A 15,388-nucleotide genomic window follows, 5' to 3' on the forward strand; every position below is an offset into this window, starting at 1 on the left:
CGTACCCAGAAGTCTGAACGCTCTGATACGTGTTCTCTTTCTGAGCGGAAAGGGGCTTATGAACATCCAGACCAGTTCGAATGCACAAGCCCTTCCCTTTACGGTCCCCTGGAGTTACGTGTGCCCGTCCACGGACCAGTAAGTCCCGTCTGCCCACAGATAAGTCCTCTTACCTTTTTGTGTCTTGCTGACTCAGTTGCTCTTCAAAGGTCACCTTCTCCCCTGCACCCCCAGGCTGGGTTCCGCAGCCTCCCTTGCAGACTCCAAAAGTCCCGGATGCAGGCTCATGTACTCGGTTGTGATGCCTACTTTCCTCTTAACCTGTCCCCTCCCCCAGACGGTAAGTACCAGAGGTAACTTGTTCACCTCCGTATTCCCAGCTCCTAATACATACACACACACACACGCACGCACACACACCCCGAATGTTATCAGATGGACGAATGGATGGATTTCTTCAAGATGCTGTACTGGCTTCAAACCAAATAGGTCAATCAATTAACTAAGTCGACATGGACCCATCAATTGTTCTCTAAGTGCCTTACGCTGTCCCCTCCCGTGGAGAGTCAGGCGTATAAAGAGATGCTGGCTCGGCATCCTCAAGACTCACCTCATTCCTTCTGCAGCCATCTTATCAAGGTTGACAGTGTCCTTCGTTTCTGCCCAGTTCGCTCCCAGGTCCCCCCACCCCATGTCATCTGCCAAAATGATCACGAAATTCGGCTTCCGGCCTCTTGTTTCCCCACTGAAGGAAAAATCCACAAGGGGATACAGGCCTCCCAAGAAAGTCACCCCCACAAGCAGAACCTTTAGAAAAAGCCAGCCCATGATGGGGAGGGGAGGGTAATCACTGTCCGGAGTGACGGTGGGCCGCAGCTAAAGATTTTTCCGAGGGCTCCCTCCTGCTCTGTTTCAGGGCAGGGAGTTTGCAAGAAGATACTGGTGGTGGCGGTCTTGTTGGGGGTGGTCCCTAGAAGGATGGTGGGGCTACAGAAACGAGGCCCCCACCTGGAATCCTCATTCGAGAGAGTCAGGAAACTTGCAACCCCGAATGTGGTTTGCCCCTCTGCAGCTCCGAGGGAGGACCGGCTGTGTGCGACAATCAGCCCTCAGCATCAACAGCTCTTTGGCCACTTAGCGAAGGAGCCCTCTGTGCTCAGGGATGTTAGTGCCGTGCATCTGTTCAGGACTCCAGCTGGTGAGTGCAGGATAAATTCTCGCATCTGCAGAACACCTGGACGTTCTAGAAGCCGCAGTCAGCCTCGAGTGAGTTTCTCAGTTCCAGATGGTTGAGGGCTTCATGTGTCTGTAAGGTTTCCTGAAAGAACAAAAATTGACAAGAAAACAGAGTTAAAACTGCCAGTGCAGCTGTGTTTTACTCAGTAGCTTAGGAAATAATCTCTTTCCCACGCCAACAGATGTTTTCCTTCTCACTCGAATATGTAGCTGGTTCATCAGTTTCTCCACCTGAGGAATCGTGATGATGACAATGTTTGCAATGGACCTATAATCATGGGGTTGGGAGCGCCATTAGGGATGAGGTCTCTCAACTTACTCACTACAGGGATGAGGACACTGAGGCCCGGTGTCCTGGAAGGGGCAAGGGCCAGCACCCAGCTCTGTGAAATCCCAGTTCTCCCCCACTCCCACCCCACCACGCTTCCCTGATTCACAAGAAATCCCCAAACTAATCATGACCTTATCAAACCCATTGAAAATTCTAGAAGAAAGAGTGAGACCTTTGTGACCAAGACATGATTCTTTCTAACAGTCATGCCGTCAACTAATATTTCTATATAAAATTCCTGATGGAAAATGATTTGAGAAAAAAAGAAACGTAAAGAAAATTAATGCTATAATCTAGGTGGAGAATATACGGGTACTTAAGGTAGAATGTTCGATTTTGCTATTTGAAATGTTTCACAATAAAATGTCAGAAACACCTTTCCAAAAATTGTTAATGGAAATTGTCCCTTTACATCTCGACAATGTAATTTAAATCTAAAGACATGCTCAACCAAGGCTTCTCACACTTGGATGTACCTACAAATTAGCTACAGGTTTTATCAAATGCAGATTCATAGGAAAGGCTGGGGTATTTCTAACAAATTCCTAGGTGAAGACTATATCTCTAGCCCTTAAATCACACTTGGAGTACCAAGAGGCTTAGAAATAAAAACATCATGATTCTTGTCCAAGAAGAAAATGAACCTAAACTGGAGGTGCTTAACCTACTGGAGATAATGCAACTTCAGTGGACAAGCACGAAAGCCATAAATCAGGTCGAATTTTGAAAAACAGGAATCAAAGTTTACGTTTTCAACTGCAGGTTGCAAATGGGAACCATAGAATAAAACCATATCATCCCTACTTCATTTGAAAGCCCTAAATTTATAAGGGTAGTAAGGAGGCACAGACTTGAAATTCTGGACCAAGTGAAAAAACTGTTGGGACACCCAAACCATTGAGAGGACTAGGGGAGAACCAATTTGTAATATATAAAGATGCTACTGGGGCTGGGATTATGATAGACGTGATGTGCAGTTGTGTATCTCTTCCCTTAAGGAAGGAATGCACAACTGAGAGAGCCAGCCAGCCAACCCAACTGCCAACGCAAGCGGATGGGGGTGGTTGGAGGTATGTAAATTCTGCAAGACCCAGATAAACTCAAAAGGTTGGGCAGATACATACTTAATCAAAATAAAAGGGAGTTCAAGTAAACAGTCATGGTCTTCTGGAGGCCAGTGAATCAATTGTTCAAAAATGCAAATTCTTCTGTTTTCCAAGAGGAGACTTATTTTTTCAAACTCAATTAAGATTCAACCAGTATTTGTTGATCTTGAGGCCCCAAAGACTTCTCCCTTTCTAGAAGAAGAAAGAGACCTTGCACAAGGAGGGCACCCAACAAACACCTGTTGACCTGCTGGTTGATTCCCAGCCTCATTCTACTGGCTTCTGACCATGAGCAACAATCATAGGAGGCTTTTCTTCTTAAAGCTACTTAGCTTGGAACTCTAGAGTGGCCTCATTCTTCGTCAATAATCCATTTTGGAATGACCCAACACGAAGGACTCCAGGGGAAAAAAAAATTCGCTTAAGAAAAAAGCTAAAATTAAGGTGGGAACATAAATAAACTGATTGTTTTTCTTAACAGTTCCATGATAAAACATTCCTTTGAGGATTTTCAAAGGGAATCATTAATACTTAAAAATTTCACTGAATGGAAATAAGCTAATTTAGTCAGTACGCCATTGCATTATCCTTCATGCCCATACCTCTAGGGAGATATTTAATCTTTTCCCATTTATTTTTTTTAACTACAGTGAAAATGAAAATCAGATATTCAAAGAGTGGACCCAAAGCAATGGACTTTGATTAAGATCCAGGCTGACATTATGGAAAACAGGATGGCAGTTCCTCAAAAAATTAAAAATAGAATGACCATATGATCCAGCAATCGCACTTCTGGGTATCTATCCAGAGAAATGAGATCAGTATCATGAAGAGATATCGGCACCCTGTGTTGACTGCAGCATTATTCACAATCACCCAGATATGGGAACAACCTTAGTGTCAAAGAGTGAATGAAGAAAGAAAATGTGCTGCATATAGAATACACACACAATGGAATAGTATTCAGCCTTTAAAAAGAAGGATCGTGGAAAAGAAAGTTGTTGCCATTTGCGAGAACCTCGATAAACCTGGAAGACATTATGCCGAGTGAAATAAGCCAGGCACAGAAAGACAAATACTGCATGATCTCACTTATATGTGAAATCTAAAAAAAGAAGTCAAACACATAGAAGCAAAGGGGAGAATGGTAGGTGTTAAATGTCCTCACCACAAAAAATTTAAAACATATGTAACTGCGTGAGGTGATGCGCATGCCAATGAGATTGTGGACATCATTTCATACCGTTTATGTACATCAAAACATCACATCATATGCAGTAAACACATACGCATTTTTTTTTTAAGATTTATTTATTTATTTATTAGAGAGAGAGCATGAGAGGGGGGAAGGGCAGAGGGAGCAGCAGACTCCCCGCCGAGCAAGGAGCCCGATGCGGGACTCGATCCCGGGACTCCAGGATCGTGACCTGAGCCGAAGGCAGTCGCTTAACCAACTGAGCCACCCAGGCGCCCCACATACGCATTTTTATTTGTCGATCAGACCTCAGTGAAGCTGGGGGAAAGTTTTTAAAAGACGCAGGCTGAGAACTTTGTGCTCAGTGCCTCATCTGAGGTCCTCTTCCCTACTTTCTTTATGCATCACCCTGCCCCTCTCAGAAGCGAGAGTGGACACAGACAGGGATCATGTCTGTGGGCTAAGGAAGAAAAGGGGAGTCTGGCAAATAGAGCGTCCCCTCCTCCCTCCACTGGGCTGGAAGGAACTTGACCACCGTACTCAACCAACCCCCCAAGGAAGACCCATCTGCTCCATAAGCAGAACAAACTGGAATAGATCCCTGCTGAGCACAAGTATGAACCCCTGGCCATGCCTCGATGCTCCTCGGGCAGCCCGAGAGTGAACTTGAGTTGCCCCTCCACTCAGCAATGACCTGTCTTCTTCTCTACGACCCCTGCTGGAAAACAAGTCTTCTGGGTCTGCTCAGTGTTGGCCTTTCTTTCGGTTCCCGGCTCGCTTCTGGGGAAAGGTGCTCATGAGCCGCAGAATGACTGGCAGGCAGCGGTCGGTCAGAAGGGCTGAGGATGGAATGGCATGAGTCAACCTGAAGACGGGGCTTGCGGTGTCTGAACCCCAGGCCTGGCTCCCCGAGGACCTCCCTGCGGCCAAGCAGCCTGCTAGAGGGCCTTGAGAACAGCTGAAATAACAAGAAGGTTGGGCAGAATTTCTGGCAGAGGGCTCTGTTGGTTTTCCAGACAACGCTTCTGATGAGCCGAGGCCAAAAAAGACAGAGGCGCAGGGAGAGTGTGATGTGCGGGCGGCGGGGGGCGGGGGGGTGGCCAGGAGGCACCTGGGGTCCCAGCTGCCCCCACGTAGTCTGCACCAATCCCCACCCACCCCTCCCCATGCCTTGACATCCCTCCAGCAAACGTGCACTGAGCGACCAGTCTCAGTCTAGGCGCTGTGCGTACAGCAGCGAAAGAAACACAAAACCCCTGCCCTCGTGCGGCTTCCTTTCTCAAGGGGGGTGGAGGTGGGGGCGGGGGGGGGGGGGGAAATGAAATGAGTAAAACGTCCGTGCGGGGAGAAAAACTCAAGGCAGGAAGCAGCTCACGAGGTGCACAGTGAAGGAGGTCAGGGGACAGCCTCATGGAGAAGGATCCTTCCAGAAGGCTCTGCAGGGGATAAAGGAGGAAGCAGTGCAGCATTCGGAGAGGAATGCCAGGCAGGGAGACCAGCAAGCCAAAGGGCTGGTGCATGTGAGGAGCAGCAAACAGTGGAGGAGGGAGAGGGAGTTCTGACCTACATATCCCAGAATTCAGCCCCTGCTCTGCCGGGAATAAACAACGGGGTGGCAGGGAAGGGAAGATGAGAATCAGGAGTCAGCTGCACCAGTCCAGGTGAGCCCAGGTGAGAGGCAATGCTGGGGGCGGCGGGGGCAAGCCCAGTGCCCGGGGTGCCAAATTTAAGGAGGCAGCACTCCATCTCGGTACCCACCTGTGCTCACGTGACTCCAACAGTGAGCACCTCCTGGAATTTTGCCTCACCCAAATCCAGGTCCAAGTGGTGAGGAAAAATCCAGTTACCTTGGGAACCAAGACAGCTATTCAGGTTTTTTAATGTCTATGTGTAATAAAGATCCTCGTGGGGAAAAAACAAACAAACAAACAAACGTCCTCGTGGTCCCTTCCTTTGCCCTGAGATCCTACCTAACGTGTCAGTTCGGGGCTGCCCCAACTCAGAAAGATTGCTTTCTTAGAGGGTAACTGGGGGTCTCAGTCTTAGCTCAACAGAAGAGGCAAAGGCAATTTCTTTTCCTGTTTCTTTTTCTTTCAGTTTTGTTGACATGTAATTGACATACAGCACTGTATAATTTTAAGGTATTATAACAAAATGACGTGACTTATATATATTGTGAAATGATCACCGAAATAAGTTTAGTTAACATCCACCATTTCCTGGAGCACTGGGTGGCTCAGTCGGTGAAGTGTCTGCCTTTGGCTCAGGTCATAATCCCAGGGTCCTGGGATCGAGCCCCGTGTCGGGCTCCCTGCTCAGTGGGGAGCCTGCTTCTCCCTCTCCCCATCCTCCACTCATGTTCTCTCTTGCTATCTCTCTCAAGTAAATAAATAAAATCTTTTTTAAAAAATCCATCATTTCCTATAGATACAAGAAAAAAGAGAGAGAGAAATGGTTTTTCCTCATGGTGAGAACTTTTAGGATCTACTGTCTTAGCAACTTTCAAATAGACCATACAGGGCGCCTGGGTGGCTCAGTTGGTTAAGCGACTGCCTTCAGCTCAGGTCATGATCCTGGAGTCCCGGGATCGAGTCCCGCATCGGGCTCCCTGCTCGACGGGGGGTCTGCTTCTCCCTCTGATCCTCTCCCCTCTCGTGCTCTCTGTCTCTCACCCTCTCTCTCTCAAATAATAAATAAATAAATAAAATCTTTAAAAAAAAAATAGACCATACAGCAGTGTTAAGTATAGTCATCATGTTGTGGTACGTTATGACCCCAACACTTACTTATCTTATAATGGGAGCAAGCCAGACCTATTATAGGGAATATTCCTTCTGTGAACCCAACAATTCCAGGAAGCTCATCCACATGGGGCATATGACATCCTGCATAGAGTTAGCTAGAACCACCTGTTGGAACTGTCACAGAAGGAAGCTATGTGGCAGGAGCCAATTTGGGACAGCAGAGGTGGCATCATGCCATGCTCTGAAAGCTCAGCAGCCCTGCAGAAATTATATCTGGGTCCTGAACACATGTCAGAAGACAAGAGAAAGTAGACGGCCCTCCGAATGACATTCTTTCTCTAAAATTCTATCCTCCACTTGAGAAGAAATGTCACAAGAAATGTGGTAAGACAGAAAGGACTCAAGGTCAATTACCTGAAATCCACTCCCTGTTTGCTAACTTTTTAAGGAATTTGTACAAAGCATATTTATTTATCGCTTATAATAAGTAAATTTTACAGAAGCTGTCAAACATACAAAAGTTGAGAAACTCATGCATCCCGACCCAGCACCTCGATTCAACAGCTATCAGCACATGGCGAACCCATTTTCATCTGTCCCCCCTTCCACGTGTCTTTCTCTCGTCCTCCACTTACCCTGGTGGAGGGTTGAAACAAACCTCAGGTATCATGTAATTTCATCTGACATTATTTCTATATGTTTCCCTGAAAGATAAGAATTCCTTTAAAATATGACTGCAACCCTATTCATAGCCACTTTTCAAAATAAACAATAATGTGTTAGTATCGTCAACACTCCAAGCAGTGTTTAAACCAGTGTTTATACTCTGCTGTCTCACCAATGTTTTATTTTATTTTATTTTATTTTATTTTATTTTTATTTTTTTAAAGATTTTATTTATTTATTTGACAGAGAGAGACACAGCGAGAGAGGGAACACAAGCAGGGAGAGTGGGAGAAGGAGAAGCAGGCTTCCTGCTGAGCAGGGAGCCCGATTCGGGGCTCGATTCCAGGACCCTGGGATCATGACCTGAGCCAAAGGCAGACGCTTAGTGACTGAGCCACCCAGGCGCCCCTATTTTATTTATTTTTTTATTGTAAAGATTTTTACAATTTTTTTTTTAACTCTAATCCAGGATCTACACAAAGCCCACCACACATTGCATTTGGTTCATGCGTCTCTTCTCTTTTCATTGATAAGTTCCTCCTCTCTTTTCCCTGCAATATATTTGTAAATAAATTCAGTTGTTTGTCCTGTGAAATTTCTCAATTTTGGACGGATTGTACCCCATGGTGTGATTTAAAATGTCCCTGGAGCTCCCATTTCTCTGTTCACTGACTTGTAGATCTACTGGTGAGATCGGATTCAGGTTTGACCTTTTTTTAGCAGGCCCACGTCCTACCTCTTATCCTTCTCCCTGTCATGTTAAGATTAATCAGTGGTTTGTGTGTCAAACTTTCATTTTTTCCTGTGTCGGTTTTGTATAAGAATTGGAAACTTCTACTAAATGTCGTGTGCTATCTTTTCTATTTTTGCAGAGGTCTCCTTTCCCAGGATTTGTCCCACCTTTACAATGAAATACGTGAGATTCTGTGATGAGTGGAATATTCATGTCTTCCCAAAATTTGTATGTTGAAGCCCCCCCCCCCCGTGTGATGGTACTGAGATGGGGTCTTTGGGAGGGGATTGGGGATGGATGAGGTCGTGAGGGTAGGACCCTCCTGATGGGACTGATGCCCTTATAAGAAGAGACAGGAGAGCGGTGCCTTGGTGGCTCAGTCAATTAAGCATCTGCCTTCAGCTCAGGTCATGATCCCCATGTCCTGATCAAGCCCCACATCAGGCTCCCTGCTCAGCAGAGAGCCTGCTTCTCCCTCTCCTTCTGCTGCTCCCCCTGCCTGTGCTTTCTTGCTCTCTCTGTCAAATAAATAAAGTCTTAAGAAGAAGAAGAAGAAGAAGAAGAAGAAGAAGAAGAAGAAGAAGAAGAAGAAGAAGAAAAAGAAGAAGGAGGAGGAGGAAGAGGAGGAGGACGAGGAGGAGGAAGAGGAGGAGGAAGAGGAGGAGGACGAGGAGGAGGAGAAGGAGGAGGGAGAGACCAGACAGCTGGGTCTTTTTCTCTGGCAGGTGAAGACACAGCAAGAAGGTGGCCTTCTGCAACTCAGGAAGAGAGCCCTCACCAGGCACCAAATCGGCCGGCACCTTGATCTAAGATTTCCCAGCCTCTGGAACTGTGACAAATACAGTTCTGTTGTGTGAGCATCCCAGTCTGTGGTGTTTTGTGATGGCAGTCCAAGCCAACTAACACAGATTCCAGCTCAGCTCTAACCGAGAACCTCTGAGGCTGAGGTCGGGGCATAGGAAGTAGGGGGAAAGACCAAAATCTGGGGTGGGGGTGCAGGGGGGGATAATGCTCAATCCTGTGAAGCGGTTACTTGGCAAATATGCCTTTTAGGAAATTGATTTGGGGAGTGTGGTGACCTGTTTCCAGAAGAATGTGCGCCCGGGATTCAGCACAGTTGTTTCCTAGCTGTGTGATCTTGGATAAGTACAAAAAAAAAAACAAACAAACAAAAACCAACAATAACTCTGTGCCTCAGTTTACCCACTTATCTGAAAAATAGAGCCTCAGTAAACTTCCTCCCCCCCAAACACAATGTGAGGATGAAGAATCCAACACCAGTGTCTGCTCTCAGTAAGTGCTCAGAAACATTGGCTATTGATATTCTATCCCCCTGTTGTGTTGAGGATAAAGAGATAGCAAATATGAGAACGTGTTGAAAAAAGTACTATACTAGCCCAAAGCGTTACTAAAATTAATATGAAGCAAAACTAAGCTGAGTGTCGATGGTGAAATCGGCCTCCCCGTAGCTATTGGCTGTCTTGGTCATCACTGTTTGCCAGCATGCTCTGCTGGTAGATCCGGAAGCCATAAACACCATGGTCACAAACAAGGCCAAAGGGAAAGCGAAGAGTCCTTCTGGTTTGTGTATTCGAAGCTTCGAACCACAGTTCCTTGTCACACGGTCCCATGGTTGTCTGTGCCATTTTGGCTAACCCTGAGCTAGGTCCCTGTGTCTGGGCAGACGCTGATGACCATTGACATGGTCTCTGGAATACACTGCCTACCAGCAGATCTGGTTTTAGACAATTTAACAGCACGAGGTCAAGCCAAGATGCAGAGCAGTTGTGAAGGAAATCTCCCCTTGGACGCCAATTGAACGTGGGAGTTACATGTTTATATCAGAAACATCCAAAAAAATGATTTGCCGGTGACCCTGGGCTAGGTGCTCCAGCCAGAAAAGTCACAAGTCTAGGCTGTAATGTGCATCAGGATAAGAATGTCTGTGTTTTAGGCACTGCATAATCCTGGTACCTAGCCCAGAGGGAGTCCAATCAATATTTGCTGAATGAATGCCTCTAACATGAACAGCTATGGCCAAGCCTGCTCCGTCCTGCCCAGAAACTCAGTTCTGTCTCATCACTTCCCTAACCTCAGATGGCCTTTGTGAGCCCCCCTTCGTCTGAGGTCCTCCCTCGTAAAAGTGCACTTGTGGAGAAGCTGCTTTAGGTAATAATCACACGTGTGTCCCGTCTTCTGAACTAGACAGTAAACACTCAGAGAGGAGGGACCACACTCTCTGGGATGTGGTTCTGGGGCCTGGGAAACAACCACATTCATCAGGGCTCATGAGTGGGCTGCGATGAAAGAGCGATGGCTGTGGGAAGGAAGGACAGACACTCCCTGTCCCCAGTCCTACCGTGGAGCCCTACCAAGCATCTGGGCTCCCCTAAGGAGGCCAGAGCCTTCCATGGACCACATCCACAGCAGGCAGAGTCCCTCCTGGCCTCCTGTCCAGAGCGCGGCCGGGAGCAGCCTCCTAGCTTCCATGAACCATCCGCTATCCCCTTAGGCGTCTGGAAATGAGTGGACATGCGGCTCCTGAAAGGTTAAAATTGAAGCTTAACACTGTGTATTGTTCCAAAGGAGCAGGAGGACAGGCTGTGCGTGTTCAGACAAGAAGGGTGGGTGGGTGGGGGGAGCATCTCCCTTTAGGCAAGAAACGTAGCAAGAAAGCAGGTTTTTATTCCTTGCCCTTGAGCAACACGATGGGTGGGGCAACTTTAACAATTCTCCAAAGAAAGCCTGATATACTCGGGGCAAAATCCAGCGGTCCCACACACTTTCCACCCTGGCCAATTAGATGTCGTGACCGGCAACTGCGGCTTAAACCTTTAATACGGCAGGTATTTATTCCTAAAAGCAATGTGATGAAAATCACTTTGTTCCGACAATCCTGGTTTTTGTGTTGTGGTTAGTACTTTTACAACAGGCTTGAGATGGTGTATTAGAGTCCTCCCCGAGGCAACATTCTCTCTTTTTCTTCTCTCTTTAAGTAGTAAGAGGATGACAAAACTGTATGTGCAGTTAACTACCAAGACTGAGAAGTCTAGGGAAACCTGGGAGGCTCAGTCGATGAAGCGTCTGCCTTCGACTCAGGTCATGATCCCGGGGTCCTGCTCAGCGGGGAGTCTGCTTCTCCCTCCCCCTGCTCTTGTTCTCTGTCTCCCTCTCAAATAAATAAATAAAATCTTAAAAAAAAAAAGATTAATAAGTCTAAGAACAAATAACTGTTAAAATCAAGTAAAACTCACTCCAGAGTTAATGAGACGTACCCAGTGATCCATCATCAACACTGCACTGAATGGTAATCAGGCATGATAGAGGTCAGATCACCAGAGGCCATGGGTGGGGAGGTGACCTTCCTGTCCCCAAACCCAGCACCTCCTGCTCTTCACCGCTCCCCCTCCCCCTTGCCAGTCCTCATAAGGTCTTTCCTGGTTCTAGGCCTCTCTAGTCCTCATCCTCCTCAACCCCCCAGCCAAGAGTTAGGGAACCTCATCGTGAGCCAGGCACATCACTAAGCAGCTAAGCCCCTTATACACGTTAACTCAGTTAACCTAGCAAGACAGCACTAAGCCCCCCACATGACAACCCTATGCAGTATTATTATCCCCCTTTCACGGATGAGCAGACTGAGGTAGACAGAAGTTCAGTAATTTGCCCAGCTAAGTGACACAGTTAGTTGAGAGCAGGGCTGGGATTCAAGGTCAGGCTCCAGGGTCCACACCCAGGTGCGTCTTACACCGTAGCTCTCAATTATACAGACCCCACCTGGCCTCACGCGGACCACTGTGGTGACTCCCAGGTTTGTTTTCTCGCCCCAGGGAGAACTTATCCAAGAGGGTGGGGACCACGGCTTTCTTGTCCTCATATTAATATAGACCATACTCAGTGGCCTACACATTTTTGTGCTTGGGTATCCTCTAAAAGAATCTGGAAAAACAATAAACCCTCTCCACGTCAGTTAGCAAAGGCTGCCATAACAAAACACCATAGACTGGGTGACTTAAACTATAGAAATTCATTTTCTGACAGTCCTGGTGGCTGGAAGTCTGGGATCGGGAGCCCAGCACAGTTCAGTGAGGGCTCTGTGCCTGGCTTGCCGACGGCTGCCTTCTCATTGTGTCCCCCAAGGCTCTCTTTCTCTTCTTTTAAGGGCACTAATCCCATCATGGGGGCCCCACCCTCACGACCTCATCTAAAGTACTTAATGATACTATTTCTCTGGACACAGACTTTGTGTATAAATTGAAATTTACACCTTTGTGTATAAATTGAAATTTACACCTTTGTGTATAAATTGAAATTGTCATTTACAACTCAAAGTTAAAAAAAATCCCTTCTGGGTTGAATTATTATCACAATTATTATTATAAGTGATCATTTATCATCAAACAACATATTGGTATATTTGGACAAGTTATTACTATTGCAAAAGCATCTTTACAAGATGGACTGGGGGCTGGGACACAGTGACTTGAAGAGAGAGGCTTCCCTGGCACAGTATTTCAATATTCACCCCAGAGACGTTTTCAGTTGGAACAGAGCACCCTAGTGAGATCCTGGCTCTGGTTATGTGGGAGAAGCCAAGCGTGCGAGACTAATCCAGCACCAGGCCCGCCCCACAGTGGGTTCTTGGGCAAATTGGCTTTAGGACAGAGCTCATGTTCTGGAAAATGATCGCCCTAAAATTACCTGTGTCTCAGGCCCCTTGGCAAATCTGCAAATCTCCCCAGGAGCACGGGTGCCCATCTGAAGGGTCCTGCCTTCCTTCAAACTGTTAAATGTGGGGGTTGGGGGAGGCTCCACCACCCACAAGATAAACCCAACATATCTACCTGGAATTCTTACAAGGAAGTCTGTGGGCTTCTCTGCTATCTGCTATCTTGAGTTTTATTGAAGTTTTAAAGCAAGAATTTGCTTCAGTCAAATACACATGGGTCCCGTTTCCAACCCCCCCCCACCCCCCCACCCCCCTACCTGGCACAGGCCCTCAGGTGAGATGGTGGGTGGTGGTGCAGAATCAGGGAGAGGAAGAGCGGATGGGTGGGAGACCAACACCTCCCAAAGGAGTGCCCCCTCAAATGCTCCCCCTCTTCATGGCTGCTCTGAAGACCCAGCCCTAAAAACGGGTTGCTCCTCTCGGAGCTCCAGGCAAGATTCCTTTCAATCTACTTACCCAAGTTTAAGTTCTCACGGGCTGGTAAATGCAGTGAGCTTATTTGCAAGCCAGGGTCATATCTGCCTAGCAACCCAACATGAAGACTAGAAGAGCTATAAACGTAGACAGAGAACAGGCCGGCCAACTTTGCACAAAGGAATCTGTTCTCATGCAAATGACCCGAAGCCAGAGGGCTAGAAAGAGAGAGCAGAGGGGATAGCCTCAGGAGCCAATTTATTTCCCCAGAAGATGTTGACGGACTTTTTAAGGGGCATCCTCACAGCCTTGCCCACTGTACATGAAGGACCCCAGGGTATCTGCTGTACTGAACTTACAGCACACACAACAGAAGAGGCTAAGGGGGGAGCTGAACCCTGAACCTAATATCCTGATTTTTCTGGTTCTGTACTCCAGACTCCAAGGGTTCTTTTGTTCGGATTTAGAACTAAACAGAGTTAGTTTTGTTTGGGGGGGTTTTGATTAGCATGGTAATGCAGTGCTTTCCTTCTCTTTGCTTTCCCGGGAGGAGTGAAAAAAGCAGGGGTTTTCACGCTTGGTCTCACTAGGAAAGGGACCAAGGTGAAGCCAGCTTCTAACCAGGGCGAGCAAAAGTCACTGGCTTGTGCCTGGCAAGACTGGGCAGAGATTGGGTTTCCAACACCCCCTTCCCCAAATGCAGGTGGCAAATGTCATCTCTGGATGAGCTTTAGTTACAAAAAGGGCCAGGGTGTGTCTATAAATGTTGTGAGACCTTGGGTGAAGCCCTCCAGGGCTCTGTGCATCAACTTTTCTCATCTGTAAAATGGGAGTAGTGTAACTGCAGAATGTTACCGATGGGGTGAGAGTTAGATCACATGTAGGGATGGCATTTAATAGTGTTGGGAACAAAGCAAACATGCAAAAAATTAATAGTTCTAATTAATATTAATAAAATAATAGCGATTTAGTATTAGTATCATCATTACAGTTATGCCTCCCCAACAGCCAGGGCTTTCACTCCGGCCAAATACTCAGATGTGACTTTCTCAATCATTCATTCACACCTAGAGCTTTGGGCATGATTTGCCTAATGTTTTAAATCAAGAAGCCCAAGCACCAGGAACTTCCAGGACTTGATTAGAATCACTCAGTTATAGGGGCGCCTGGGTGGCTCAGTTGTTAAGTGTCTGCCTTCGGCTCAGGTCATGATCCCAGGGTCCTGGGATCGGGCCCCACATGGAGCCCCACATCGGGCTCCCTGCTCAGTGGGAAGCCTGCTTCTCTCTCTCCCACTCCCCTGCTTGTGTTCCCTCTCTTGCTGTGTCTCTCTCTGTCAAATAAATACAATCCTAAAAAAAAAGAATCACTCAGTTATAAATGATGGGCTACACCCATAGGTTCCCAAGACCCAATACAGTAGATACTGTGCCATATTAAAGATGACAATTCCATAGTGAGCGCAATGGCAGGTCCTAATGCACTGTGAGATCCTAAATCTCAAAGATTACACTTACAGTCAGTCCTGTTTTACCACTGTTTTCATTTCAGTGATTAAAATCATTTTTTGAAAATCATCACGTGTGGATTCTTCCAAGAACAACTCGAAAAAAAGGATCGCTTGTGGGGTGGGGGGATGCTGGAGTCAGCGATCGGTATGGTAAGCCATAAATAACAATAAGAGCTAATGGGCACCGAGGGCTCATCACAGGCAGTCATTTTGATCCGCACTTTTCAGGCATCATAAATGAGAGCCTCCAGTTCTGGGAATACAGATACTGACCCCATTTTACGGATTTGGAAATTGACGCTCCAAGAGGTTAAGTTACTTCCACAAGGTTGCACAGCTCATCAGTTGCCCGCTGGCCGTACAGAACCGGCCCGTAACAGAGCACTTCACGCGAGCACACCCGCTCCCCACCTAACCCACACCAGAGCCTGTAACAGCACACGACATTTAACGCAGTAGACCCTACCGCCAAGTCGAGAGAGAAATCAGGCAGCGACTGCAAAGGGGTTTTTATTAGAACTCAAACCGCCGACTCCTCCCGGTGGCGACCCCGCGTGCGCGCGCTCCCCAAGTAGGCTCTCATGAGTTTCTGACATCAGAACCACTTCCTCGAACCCAGTGAAGGGAGCAACCCGTACCCAGGCCGACGGGGAAATGCAGAGAATAAGGTCTTTGCTTCCGCGCGGGTCTCAGATTGGCCCTGGGTAGGTGAGGTGGAGACCAGGAA

The 15,388-nt window shown here is 47.2% G+C and overlaps 1 protein-coding gene across 2 annotated transcripts in view; it reads right to left on the reverse strand.

Moving 5' to 3' along the window:
- ARSG (arylsulfatase G) overlaps positions 1-15,388 on the reverse strand; it is a 94,693-nt gene that overhangs the window by 61,843 nt on the left and 17,462 nt on the right. Inside the window, exon 2 of one of the 2 annotated variants that reach the window (XM_035026183.1) lies at positions 611-1,318. In XM_035026183.1, coding sequence (XP_034882074.1) covers positions 611-828 — 218 coding nt within the window. In that variant the 5' untranslated portion in view covers positions 829-1,318. Of the gene's footprint in view, positions 1-610; positions 1,319-15,388 lie in introns of those variants that run through there. The other variant, XM_035026184.1, reaches the window with a different exon arrangement.

This window comes from Mirounga leonina, unplaced genomic scaffold (genome assembly GCF_011800145.1).
Source record: "Mirounga leonina isolate KUSES-001 unplaced genomic scaffold, KU_Mleo_1.0 Mir_197, whole genome shotgun sequence".
NCBI classification, from domain to species: Eukaryota; Metazoa; Chordata; class Mammalia; order Carnivora; family Phocidae; genus Mirounga; species Mirounga leonina.